At 62.0% G+C, this 12,975-nt stretch overlaps 1 protein-coding gene and 1 long non-coding RNA gene across 9 annotated transcripts; one reads left to right on the top strand and one right to left on the bottom strand.

Annotated features, from left to right (window-relative positions):
* Positions 1–1,236: 1,236 nt before the first annotated feature.
* On the bottom strand, positions 1,237–12,401 carry SH2D5 (SH2 domain containing 5). 8 transcript variants are annotated; one of them, XM_032303187.1, is made up of 11 exons: positions 11,737–11,821; positions 11,083–11,258; positions 7,707–7,835; positions 7,269–7,352; positions 6,690–6,764; positions 5,531–5,677; positions 4,022–4,270; positions 3,685–3,859; positions 3,250–3,358; positions 2,635–2,794; positions 1,237–1,784 (listed from the first exon to the last, which is right to left on the bottom strand). In XM_032303187.1, the coding sequence occupies exons 3-11, from the start codon at positions 7,791–7,793 to the stop codon at positions 1,581–1,583; spliced, it is 1,290 nt and encodes a 429-aa protein (XP_032159078.1). In that variant the 5' UTR covers positions 7,794–7,835; positions 11,083–11,258; positions 11,737–11,821; the 3' UTR covers positions 1,237–1,580. The 8 variants fall into 8 exon arrangements, with proteins under 8 accessions (XP_032159078.1, XP_032159079.1, XP_032159081.1 ...); XM_032303188.1 differs by lacking the exons at positions 11,083–11,258; positions 11,737–11,821 and adding an exon at positions 12,262–12,401; XM_032303190.1 differs by lacking the exons at positions 11,083–11,258; positions 11,737–11,821 and adding an exon at positions 12,119–12,145.
* On the top strand, positions 7,951–9,637 carry LOC116567847. Its single transcript, XR_004276383.1, has 3 exons — positions 7,951–9,098; positions 9,179–9,279; positions 9,385–9,637. It is a non-coding gene; the product is annotated as an uncharacterized LOC116567847 (long non-coding RNA).
* Positions 12,402–12,975: the final 574 nt, after the last annotated feature.

The following is a 12,975-nucleotide window of genomic DNA, read 5'->3' as shown; positions in this document are numbered from 1 at the left end:
TGTGGTTCCAGTGAGGAACCTCCTACAGGCACCTCCTACCCCTGCTCTCCCTTGTGACGAGTGACATGGTCCCCAGCCCAGCCCATTCCCTAGGCAGGAGGTTGTCAGCTGGGAAGCCAAGGCCTGACCTCCAGAGGAGCCTCCCTTCTTTCTCTTCCATCAGGGCCGCCCTCTTCCTCCGAGGAGTCAGAAATCATCATTTTCAAGGCATAGAACTGTCACATCCCACTCCCAGATGTGGGAGAGGGCAGCCCCCAGATTCGTGACTTGGCCTCTGCCTCAGGAATAGAAGTTCCTCCAAAGTGAACCTGTTCCCTAAGTAATTCGGTACGTGTGTCCATCTTTCGAGCTTACTTATTGTGAAGGCGCTGGGTACCTACCTGTCACTCACTGCAGGGCCACTACCTTAGGCCCAAGTCATTTCCCTGTTACCCCACCCACCCCGCGAGGCCCAGGCCCCTCTGGCAGGACCCAAATCAGTTCCACCTTTGGGTGGTTCCGCTCTGAGTCCAACCCCAGTATGGCAGGCCTAGTGAGGCGGCCCCTGATAACCATGGCCAGCGCCCCGTTGTGGGGAGTGGGTCAGAATCAGGTGGCTTCCCAGGCAACCCCCAAACCCAGACCAGCCCGCAGGATGAGCTGAATAGGACCCTGGTCACCCTGCACACCTGCGGCTCACTGCAGGCCCCTCCTGGTCAAATGCACAAAGGAAATGAGCCTCTGTGTGTGTGTGTGTGTGTGTGTGTGTGTGTGTGTGTGTAGGGGTGTGTGTCCCGGTGGTCCTGAGGGTGTGGGGGCGGGAATCACAACCCTGTGGCTTTGATTGGCGACAAACCAGCCTTTCTAAGCAGCACAGAGTTTCTTTGCGCTGTTGGCTCACATCCCTTCTAGAGACAGGTGTCTGCATGTGTGCGGGCGTGGGGCGGGGGGGGGCGCAGCTCTTCGTCCATCCTGCCTTTCCATGCCCTCCTAAGCTTCATTCCTAAGAACGGAATTCACAGAATTCAATGGAAGACTCCCTCGCTGTCAGATGCTGTGAGACACAGGCTGTGCTCTGCCAGCGGGTGCAGCTGGGCCCAGCCGCCAGGCCTGTCAGCTCCTCCGAGCGCTCTCCGTTTCTCTCCTGGAAAGGGTGGCTCACTCCCAGGTCTCTGAGGACTCACTCCAGCCTCCCCAGTCACCTCTCCCTCATGTGCCCGCCGCTCAGTCAGGTACTGTCTGGAGACTCCCGGTCAGGACCACATCCCTCATGAACAAACCTTCCTGCCCCCTCAGAAAGTTCCCCTCCCAGCAGTAAAGTGAAGCCCAGAGACAAGCATCCGAAGTCACCCAGCAGGTGACTGGAAAGCCTGGAGCTCCGCCTGCCCCGCCTACAATCTCCGCGGGCCACATGTCTCGTGAGAAGCCACCAGCGATCCCCAGTGTCAGGGCTCCCCCCTACCACAGGCGGTGACGTGATGGAAGACTGGTCCGAGGGGCAGAGTTGGCGGGTGGAACTGGTGACCAGCAGGGCAGCAGAGGGGCAGGGCGGCCTGGTGAGGCCCAGGAGCCAGGGTGAGGTAGGGCCGGGGGCTCGCCTCCTAGCCCAGGCCCTGCAGCTCTGCCTCGGACTTGGCATGGCCAAGGGGCCGCAGTGTCCGGGGGGGCCTGCCCTCGGACCCGCAGTCCTGCTTTTCGTAGCCGGGGTTCAGGCGGCCCATGTCAAGGGAGCAGAAGAGGCTGCGCTCCGTCCCAGCGTGGTGCTCCAGCAGGGCCTCCAGGCTGGCAAACTCGGCCGGCAGGTGCTAGGGCGGAAAGGGCTGAAGCTCCAGCTTCCCTTCCCCCACAGCTCCGCTCTGGGCACCCCCCATCCCCTCACAAGGGATCCTGCCCTACTTCAGAAGGGAGGAAATCTGACCTCAGAGAGGTCACCATCTTGCCTACGGCAGAGCCAGACACTGTCTCCTCTCTTTCTGTCTCGCCAGCCTGGACGGGACTGAGCCATTCATCTTGTAACAAGTGCGCACATCCAGCCCCTGGAAACCTGTGGTCAGACCAAGACTCCAGACCTGGAAGCCCAGAGGCTGGGTGAGGTTAGGCCAGTGTCTGCCCCTCTCTGAGTCAGTTTCCAGCTCCACTAAAAGACGGGCTAGAGCGTGGGAAAGCCACTTTTAAGAGCCGGGATTCCTATAGAAATGGGAAGCATGACCAGGGCCCAAGACTCTGAGGGCACCTGGGTGGCTCCCACGGTTAAGGGTCTGCCTTGGGCTCAGATCATGATCTCAGGGTCCTGGGATCAAGCCCAGGGTTCGCTCCTTGCTCAGTGGGGAGCCTCCTTCTTCCTCTCTCTCTGCGGATCCCCTTGCTTGTGCTTGCTCTGTCTCTATCAAATAATTAAATAAAATCTTTAAAAAAACAAAAAAAGCCCCTCTGGAGGCCCGAGGGTGGGGCCAGCTGGACCAATGACAAACTAGATGGAGAGTTAGTTAAATAAGGGGTGTGGCCAGAGAGAACCAATGGGGTACCATGATGAGGCACGTGCCCCCCCCCAGCTCAGGTTATAAAGGGTGGGACTTGTAGGGGCGGGGCTTTCGGGGGGCGGGGCCCCAGGCTGGGCCCAGTGGCAAGGGCGGAGCAGGCTGCTTGCTTGCTCACCTCCACGCAGTAGCGGCCCAAGTGGTTCCGGAAGACCTGGTGGGGGACCACACCACACTGTGTCCGCACCGACAGGCACCACTGGCCACTGGTGCCGGGCTCGGGCCACAGCAGGAAGGCCCCAAGCACGTCTCTCCGCAGCAGGGCGAGGGCGCTGGGCCTGGAAGGGCAGCGGGGAGAGGCTGAGGGCAGGACTCTGGCCTCACGTCGCTCCCCGGGGTTGACGGCATCATCTGACCCCTCTGCCAAGGGAAGCTTCCTTCCTAAGAGGCGCTAAGGGGCCCTTGACTGCTGACCGCTGCAAGACCCACCCTGGAGAGTTTTGCAGAGGTGGCGGTTAGGAAGCAGCTGCCCTGTGACAGGCGAGGTGCTGAGAGCTTTCCTTGAGTGACCCCATTTGATCCTCTCCACAGGCCTGCGATTATCCCCATTTCACATTTGAGAAAACAGGTCCAGTGGGGGAAGCCCCTGGCCCCGGGCCCACCAAGGCCAGGACGGCTCTGTCTCTGTCCAGGAAGGTGGCACACCTCAGGGCCCCGGGGCAGCCCAGGATCCATTCCTCTGCCCAGCCCAAGGGGCTGCGTGCGCACCAGCCGGGTCAGGCACCCCCCGTACCTGGAGATGCCAGCAAAGGCCCAGATGTTCTCCGTCAGGCTCCCCTCGCTCTCCACCAGACACGAGGGGCCACCAGGCCCCCGGGGCCACGCCTCCCACGCGGCAGGAACTGTGGAGACCACCGAGGGGTCAGAGAGAGGGAGAAGCCGCCCCACAGCTACCAACCCCATCCCTGCCATGCTCATCTCCTCACCAAGTCTCCCCCGCGCAGAGAGGTCCACCCACGGGCACAGCCCACACGCACCCACCGGCTCACCAGCTGAAGCACACCCACAGCTGTCCGATCACCTGCGCAAGCCCCCAGGTGTGCACACCTGGCTGCACACTCACGTGCACACAGGCAGATGCACACACAGGCCGAGCCCTTTGATTCACAAGGACGCACCCGGGCCTGCGCCCCCGCACCCACGCGGCAGGCGAGCCCCGGGGACTCACAGGCCTCCCGAGCGGACAGCTGCAGCTGGGTCTCGTAGGTGCAGCCACGGTAGGCCCCAGAGCGGATCACCTTGCTGCGAATGGCCTTCTTGCGTACCAGCGTGGGCGAGCAGTAAGGATTCCCCAGGCGGGCATGGCGGGTCCCGCCTCGGCCTTCAGACTCCGGCAGCTCCTTCTAAGGCACCGAGAGGGGCCCACAGGGGCAGGCCGACTCAGGCCCCGGCGCAGTCAGGCAGAGCCCCATGCTGCTGCTGTGCTGCATTCCCCTCCCATGACCCCCAAACCCTCATCCAATTCCCTCGTCCACTGCCCGCCCCACAGCTGGGGTGCTGCGTACCCCACTGCCCATGGGCCCCTCTGCTGGCAGCCGCCGGAAGGAGACCAGCGCGTGCACATTCTGTGAGAGCTGACCACGGCCGAATGGTTCCCGTACTAGGCCAGGGGGGCCCCCAGGGCTGGACACCTGCTTCGGGGCTATGTCCCCTGCAGACCCCAGGCAGGGCTCAGGCTGTGCGCGCTGCTCAGGGTGCTGCAGGAGGTAAGCGAGCTGGAAGGAGCGGCAGAGCAGCAGGTGCAGGATCTGGACCTGCGGAGGAGGAAGAGGCTGGCTCAGGTGGGACGGGGCCCCTGGGGGACTCCTTAGATGGCAACCCACTCGCTATTAGCGCGTGCAGCCCTCGGCTTGGGATTCTCTGCCCCATCCTTCCTGGGAAAACTCCCACTCATCCCTCAAAACTTCACCACCATGCAGTTCCCCCCAGCAGCTTCCTTTGTTCATTGAACAGATCCTGAGCCCCGCTTTGTTCCAGACGTCACGCTTGGAGCTGGGAATACACAGGCTAAATGCACGCCCGCCCCTAGCTTGACTACCCCACCCCATGTCCATTTCCTTTTAGAGGATCGGCTACGAGCCCAGGCCCTCCAATCCCACAGCCTGGGCTCCAGTCCCAGCTCTGCCACTTAGGGGCCGCTGTGTGAATCTGGGCAGACAGACGGGGGACTCCCCATCCCCACTTTCCTGTGCTCCTTCAGTGAAGTAGAGCACAGAGAGCCGCCAGCATAAGCCTACCGCTCTGGGGCCAGTACGTTCTACCCCCCACATACATTGCCCAGCCCCAAAATATTGGAGCTGTGAGCTCCAGAAGGTCAAGGGCAGTGTCTCAGCCCCCTGTCCTTCCAGGAGCCCGCACAAGAGCTTGAGATACAGGGCTGATGGCAAGTGTTGCTAGCTGGCACCAAGCCCAGCCCCTGCTGGCCACATAGTCATCTGCCAAGTCTCTGCTGATCATGGTGGCCGTGCTGGCTTTGGCTTCTGGGATCCACCCATTCACCCACTAGCCCCACAGGGCCATGCACCAGAGCAGTTCAAGACCTGGCCCCAGTTTCTACGGTCAAAGAATTCCAAAGATTAGGGACAGACCAATGACAGTGTGGTTCACGTTCTGAGACCTCAGAAGGAAGAGTGGTCCAGAGGACTCAAGGTAGGCTTCAGAGACACATAGGCTGGCCTTGAAGGGCAAGCTGGAATTTGCCAGAAGGGGAAGGGAATTCCAGGCTAAGAGCATGAGCAAAGGCCTGGCAGAGTGACCATCCAATTTCTAAGCACATGGCCTGATCCCCATTTCCAGGCCCTAGGGAATGCTGAGGCCACTAACCTGCTTTTGTGGGGTCCTCAGTGGGCAGAGACACAGAAGGAGCCAGTGCGGGAAGGAGTAGCTGCCTGGAGGGGACTCCGGCCAGCTTAGCTGAGCCCCCCGAGGCCTAGATGCCTGGAGCCCATGCTGATGCACGGCACATCCCCAAACCCAGCCTTGGTGGTGGCTCCCCTGCCCCGGGCCCCCGGTACCTCTCCAGGCTGGTTGCCCACGAAGAGGTGGCAAAAGAGCTTGTTGGCCGGGCTCTGGGGGTTTCGGGCCATGAAGGCGAACTGGCAGTCAGCCGGGCACCAGGTGGAGTAGAGGATGCGCCGCAGGGCGTGAGCCATCAGGAGCACCTGGGGAGGAGCGGGCGGGACGGGCTCCGTCAGCCCCACGTGGCCTCTAGCTGCTGGCCCAGGGGGTGCCCGCCCTGTGGGTCCCACACGCCTGCTGGCTGGCCTCCGGGGCCTGGTCTCCGGCCTTGGAGCCCAGCCTAACCCACCCCCCCCACCCCCAGCCCCTGGGGGAAGAACTCCTCCCTCCTCCCAGGCCTGCCCAAACCCTGCTTCAGATGGGAACGCTCAGCCTTCAGGTGCCCTCGGTCCTGTGCTCCCCACTGCCAACCTGCTGGCTGGGATCGTCCCCGCCCCCACCCGCCCCCACCTGCACTCCCCATGCTATGAATCCAAGTGGCAAAGCGCTCACTGCCTGCAGAGGCATGAAAAGAGGCAGTGGCCGGGGCCCTGGGGTGCACGTCTGGTGTCTGGAGTCGGAAACCGCCACTCTCTGGGTGACTTGATCAGGTAAGCACAGCCCTTTGAGCCCGTGTGACACTTACTAAGTGGGGACGGTGCCCCCTCTGATGGGGTTGCGGGTGGGGGCCAGTGAGATCTCGTGCAAGTGCCCAGGACCTGACCGCAAAGCCTCAGTTCTGGGACGCACAGCTCTGGGACACGGTTCGCACCCATCTTAGGAGACCGGCCCCGGGGTTGTGGGGTACACAGTGCGACACAAGGTTAGTGTTCAACACACACTGGCTTGCCCCAGGACGAGAAGGACCCGCGATCAGGCAGGCACTCCCGACGGGCCTCTGGGCTGAGTCTGGCCGCTGGCCAACCTTGGGCAGATCCCCCCAGAGGCCCGCAGCCGGCAGAGAGGTGACAATCTTGACACTCAGGCCAGGAGGTAGCACCTGGAGCTTTTGGAGGGCAGGGCCGGGGGTGAGAAACCTTTGCCAGGGACGTTCAAAGGCCCAGAGCAGGCTGGGGAGGCAGGGACGCTCGAGGGGTGGTGCAGGGCTGGGGGCTTTCTGCGGGAGGAGGACACCGGTCCCGTCCAGTCCTCGCTGGCCCCCACGCAGGCTCCTACCTCGCCCTCCCCGCTGTAGATCTTGAGGCCCTGAAGGCTGAATTTCAGGATGACAGCCCGGCGTCGGGGACAATCCTAGGTGGGAGAGAGTTGGTCGGGGCCGGGCGTTACCTTCCAGGCCCTGCCCTGCCTCAGGACCAGGCCCGCCAGGCTACTCCGTCAACTCCTCCCCCGCTGCCAAGGGACTGGGCCCTGGAGAGTGGACTCCCCAGAAGCTGCAGAGGTGCGGATGGGGCCTGGCAGATCGCCCCCGAGCCAGGGTCTTAGCGGGCCACGTTATGACCATCCCCCACATCTCCACTGTGGCCTCCACCCATGGGAGGCAGGTCACGATTGCCCAAGGGAAGCGGTCCTGGGGTTTAAGGGACACAGCTTCAGGAGCCTGGGTGTGGTCGTCTCTGGGCCCACTTCTCAGAATGACTTTGGTCTTGCCCCTCCCTGGCCCTCCCCCGCCCCATCTCTACGATTGGGGGGTTGGGTAAGATGGCCGCAGGGGCCATTCCAGCCTGACCCTCCCAGGCTGTGAACCCTGCTAGGGACAGGGACAGGGACAGGCACATGCCCGCCCTGGCTCCCTACCTTCAGTGCCCACAGCTGTTGCTGCACGAGCCACACGCTCTCCTGGGTGTCCAGGTCGTCCACGCGGAAGGAGCCCACGTACTGCTTGGGGATGTGGTGAGGGCAGGAAGGAGGCCAAGCAGTCAGGACCAGGGCTCCTGACCGCATCCTCCAGACTCTTCCCCCCGCCCCTCCACCAAACACACACTGCTCTACCGGCTAAGCTGTGGACAGGGACAGAGCACTGGACTCGGAGTCTAGCAGGCCCTGCTGCCTTCCCAGCAGGTGGCCTTGGTCACGCCTCTCTGCCCCTCTGAGGCCTCATCTCCTCATCTGTGCCCACATGCATTCTAGAGTCCGGGTCTGCTGGGCAAGACAGGCGTAGCTCCTCCCCACACCCCAGGACCTGCACTCAGCTCCGGCCCACGAGAGCGCACCCCGTGGGGCGGCCCCACCCACCTGGGCGAACTTGGTGATGCACCTGGGCCGGTGAGGGGCAGGGCCGCAGTCAGAGGCCCTCCGGCCCCCTGCCCCGGCCCTCTGCATGGCCCCCAGAGTCCCCAGCTTCCAGCTCCACGGGAGAAAAGGCTGCAAAGGGCAGGGGAGAAAGGATGACTCCCAGGAACTCCCGCTCAGAGGACGGCGAGCTCCCTGCCCCTGGAGATCCTTCCTGGGCCCTTGCCGTGTGCCAGACAATGTCCAGGGCACTGGGAACACAGGGACTACATGGCCCAGAATAAAATGACAGACTCCCTCCTGCCCTCGGGGAGCCAACAGGCTTGTGTGGAAGACAGACACTGAACGGATCAATCAGTAACATATGGAACATGCTAGATGGTGACAGAGGAGAGAGGAGGCGGGGAAATGCAGGCTGGGGGTTGCTGCAGGGAGGAAGGCCTCGAGGAGGGGAGAGCTCTGGGGGAGGAGCTTAAGGTAGGGGTGGGGCAGGCCACCTCTGTGCTCTGGCCTTGGCCTGCCTCCAGGGTGGAAGTAGGGGTGCAGGCCATGGAACCAGCCTGTATAAAGTGCCAGGGAAGGGGCAACGCCTGGGAAAGTAGCACCCGAGAGGAGGAATGTGACAGCAGCCACTGTGCAGAAGCACAGGGAAGAAAGCAGCTGACCCCTTGGCTAGACCTTACCAGAAGAGTGGGCCAGAGCCAGATTGGGATTGGCCTTTAGTGTTACTCCCCAAGGCAACTGAAGCTGTGCCCTGCGGGCAGTGGAGAGCCATAGAAGGCTCTATGCCAGGAGTTCTGTGACCTATGGGAATGGCCCATCAGCTTGGTGGCCTGAGCTCCTGAGGCTAGCGACGTGCTCCACAGGACCTGCCTCATTCGGCCAGCCTGACTGAAGGAGCCCTGCCCCCCAACCCAGCCCAGGTTTTGGTCTTTCGTGGGGCCCCTTTCCCAAATCCACTAGTGGAGGAGAGAAGGAAACCTCCCTTACTAGACCACCCTCAAGTACAGGGAGAGCGCTCACTCCCCACTTAGAGCTCATGACCGCAGCTGGCGCACAATGAACACGGAATCAAGGCATCTTGAGAAAGAATGACTGATGGCCTCTGTCTGGGTGGCCTCATGACTCGGTTCCCTCAGTCCTTCCGGGGGCCAACTCAGACCCCACCTCCGTCTCCCATCCTGCCTGGCTACTCACCAGACTGCTTCCAATCACTGCACTTAGGATCAGAGAAATCTGGGTCCAAATGCTGTGTGACTTCAGGCAAACAGCCCTACCTCTCTGAGCCTCCATGTCTGCATCCCCAAAACCTGGGATCAAGTCAGGACTCTAGAACTGAATGGAGGAGCAGGCACCCAGCATGACCCCGGCTGGGCCTGGAGGAACGCTTAACAGGTACACGGAGCGTGGGGGGACCCCAAAGTCTGCTGTTCAGGAGGGAGCTTGGGAGGGCAGCGAGGTCTGACCACTTTCAGGGCCCTCCTCGCACGGAAAGACAGGAAGACCTCCCAGGCAAGGAGAGTGAGGCAGAGGGCGAGGCCTGCCTGGGAACCAGGATTCCTCCAGGAGAGAGCAGGTATTAGGGCGCTGGGCAGGAAATGGGTGTGTCCCGGGTGTGCTCAACCCACCCTCCTACAGACGCTCTCAGTGCCAGGAGCCCAGGCCACCTCTCTCTGCCCAGACCTTTAGCCCCAGGCTCAGGCCGGGTGGGGGCGGCAGCAGCCGCCCACGACATTCTAGGAGCAACCCCTTACTTCACTTTCCATGAGCGGCCGCACTAGGAGAGCCAGAAATAAAGGCTGCACGGTCCCATGGACGCTGTCCTGGTTCCTCCCTCCTGGACCCTCTCTCTGCTTTTCCGGCCTCGCACCCTCCACTGTTTGATCCTGATCATTTTTTCACATCACGTCCATCACCTATTGTCCATTTTATGGTTTTTTAAATTGATCTTGAGTTTTTTGGTCCATTTGATGTTTAAATACAACCAAGTTAGACGCGTAACAGGCACAAAGGCTGTGTGGCCGCTGTCGCAAGGCGCTTCCAGCGAACTCGCCTTTTGTCATTATCACAGTATGGGCTGGGGTGCCCTAGACCCACACAGGTGGAGGCAAAACCCAAACCCCAAGTGGGGCAGAAGGGAGAGAGGGAGAGAGGAGAGTCTGAAAGGCAGTCAGCACACGTGGGGACAGAGAAGCAAAGACAAAATAATAGATAAAGGAGGGACGGGGGGAGGAGAGATGAGCCCCTTTCCCATCCTGCCGGTGCTAACGCAGCCCCTCAGACACTAAGGGTGTAAGACAGCAAAGAGCCACATGGGCCCTCAGGCACACTCACGTTCACACTCACACATGGCGGGACAGCTGTGTCTAGGGCTGCGAACCACCTCCTCCTTCCAGATACAGAAAGGCAGCTTTCCTGGGGACACTCCAGGGTCCAGATAGTGGGGGTGGGGAGCACCCCTTCACCTGATCCTTCCCCCAGGAAACCGGAAGTTTCTCTCTTCCTCTCTCCCTCCCAGTGCATGTCACCCCCAGGCCTGAATTTGAGGGTACCCAAACGAGGGAGGGTACCAGGCTCACCCCAACCCCAGAAACAGACCTGCTTACTCATTCTGGGCACAAACACACACTTATCTCTTTGGAGCACACTTGTTTTTCCAAGGTTTTACATAGGAACCCGGCTGGGCCAACACCATTCTAGAAGGACACCTTCGGAATGAGCCCAGGGCTCTTCTTTTGTTCCTCTGAGAATTTCCAGGTGGTTCTGCTTAGAGACAGGGTACTGGATGGGTTGACATGCCTCCAGGGTCAAGGACAGAAGCCCTCTACTGCACTGCACCATGGCTGAGTTGAGTCATGGGGTTGGGGGGGGCGCTTTATAGCATCCTGGGAGACCACTCAGCCTGGACCCTGGGCTTAGCAAAGGGGCGCTCAAAGGGGTGAAGCCACTTGCCCACAGTCACACAGCATAAGGGAGAGCTGGGAAGCAAACCTGGGTCTCTGGGAGCTTTTCCCCTAGGCCGTGGCAGTGTCCTTCTGCTTAGACTCCTCTCCCAAGTAAGCAGGGCGTCCATCATGGGATCCTGGCGAGTCCCAATCTATCCAGCTGCCCCAAACACCTCAGGGGCTGGGGGCTGATCTTACCAGCAAAACAGCTGCTTTCTCAGTCTGACTGCCTCCTGCCCAGATGGTCTGGGGCTGCCAGAGCCTCTCTGGCAGCTGCCTCACCTCCACCACCTTTGGCTAAGCGTCACAGAAGAGCCCCCCCCCCACACACACACACTCCTTCTGCCCTAGGCCACCCAAGCAGCCGGAGCTCAAGATCAGCATCGTGGATTGTGAGGTCCCCAAGTCCTCTCAGCCTCCATTTATTTCCTCACCTGTAAAGTGGGGAGAGTAACAGCAGCTCCCTCCTGGGGTTGTACATTTATCTGCTCCTTCTGACAATATTCCAAGTGCCAACTATGTGCCGGGTGAAGGAAACAAGAGTCCCAGCCCTTGGGGAGCGCCCAAGCAGGGCTGGGGCAACGTACTGGAAAACAACATTTCCGCGGGGCTTAAGTGATTTGGAGAAAAATACAGTAGGGTGAGGAGGATATATGATGTCTGTGTGTGTGTGGGGGGGGGGTGCTATTAATACAGGGTGGTCGAGGATGGCCTCTCCGAGCAGACGACTTGGAGCGGAAAGTGCTGTTTTCAGGATTCAGTGGGGCGCTCCCCCGCGTGGGTCATTTGTCCTGCTATCATCGTCGCGCCTGTAGAGTGCGGCCAGGGCTTTGGGCTGACAGTCCCCGGCCCAGGGCAGAGAAACTCCCCGGACCGCCCGAGGGGCGAGTGAGGCAGGACGCTGGCGGAGGGACAGGGGAGGTGACCGCGGAGGTGATGGACGGCGACCGTGGCGGTGGCGGTGATGGAGGGAAGCGGCCGAGATGCTCCTCCCCATGCGAGACCTCCTCCCACCTCCGCGCCGAGGGTACCGAGCCCCGCTCCCGGCGATCCGCCAGCCCCAGCCCCGCTGCCCCGCGCGCACTCACCGCGCCCGCCGCGTCTCGAGTCCCGCCGCCGCAGCTCCGCGCAGCACCCCCCGCGCGCCCTGCGCGTCTCCGCCGCCCGCCCCCCGGCGCCCCCCGCCCGCGCGCCCCCCACGTGGCCGCGGGAACCAGCAGCCCGTATCACCTGGCGGCGGCGCCCAGCCCTGGCCGGCCAATCGGCGCCTGCGGAGCCGCTCCGGTTAGGCGTGTGGCCCAATCAGCGGCCGCAAGGGGCTCTGGCACCGCCCCCGCCTGCTCGCGCCCCGGCGCTCCGCCTTAAAGGGCCTGAGGGGTCCTTCCCGCCCAGCGCCGTCCCCTCTTCTCTGGCTGAGGAGTCCGAGTGCCCAGGGCCTGGCTGGCGGTTCCCTCTTTGAGGAGACCTTACCCTCCTACTCCCTGGGAAGCTCCTCCTCCTCCAAACCGCGGCTCCCGCAGCTCCTCCTCCGGGAAGCCTTCCTAGACCACCAGTAACTCCTCCACCCCCTGCAGAGCCCTCGCGACTCTCGCTGGTCACGCCATTCCTCTTACTAGCGCGCAAGCGGCACTGATCAGGAGGGGCCTCCATCCCCAGGGCGCAGGACAGAGCCTGGTTGGTTCAGTGGTTGTCGTCTCGACGACCGAGTGAATGCGCTCAGGACCCGGCGTCCGGGGCTCCCGGACCAGTCTCTCCTTTCTCCGCTCAGCCTCGGATGGCAGTGGGTATCCGCCTCCTCTTCCTCATCCTCTCCCCGCCCAGCCGGTTTCCTAGGACCATGCGAGTCTGCCCAGCTCGGCGTGAACGTTGGCCCCCCGCACTGGGGCCGTGACCCTATCCTTCGGGTCGCACGGAAATCCACTTAGATGGGGGACACCTGGTGGGCACACCCAGCCCGAGTGTCAGCTTCAGCTTTGAACTGGAAAGCACTCTTGTCCCCATCAGACCAGGGACCTTTTAGGTGCCAAAAAATACATTGCAAACCCGATCCAGCCCAGCCTTTGGTGCATGAGAAGCGCGAGTTCTGCGGAGGAAACGCGGGACATTGTGCACGTGCCACTCCTGGGCGGGGGGGGGGACGGGATGCCGGGGCTCAAGTCCAATGGGAAGGGCACGCTGATAGAGGTGGGCAAGGCAGAGGGACAAGGTCTGGAGCTGAGGACCTCAGGCGGGTTCCAGGAGGAGGCTGGTTTCAGCCATGCCTGTCGGTGTCCGCCAGACCATCTGCAGGCCCTTCCAGAGGCAGCACTGGGCTGTAACGGCTAGAG

Source organism: Mustela erminea, chromosome 10 (genome assembly GCF_009829155.1).
Source record: "Mustela erminea isolate mMusErm1 chromosome 10, mMusErm1.Pri, whole genome shotgun sequence".
In the NCBI taxonomy this organism is placed as follows: domain Eukaryota; kingdom Metazoa; phylum Chordata; class Mammalia; order Carnivora; family Mustelidae; genus Mustela; species Mustela erminea.
The sequence above is the reverse complement of the archived record's forward strand: the minus strand, read 5'-3'. Positions and strand labels throughout refer to the sequence as shown.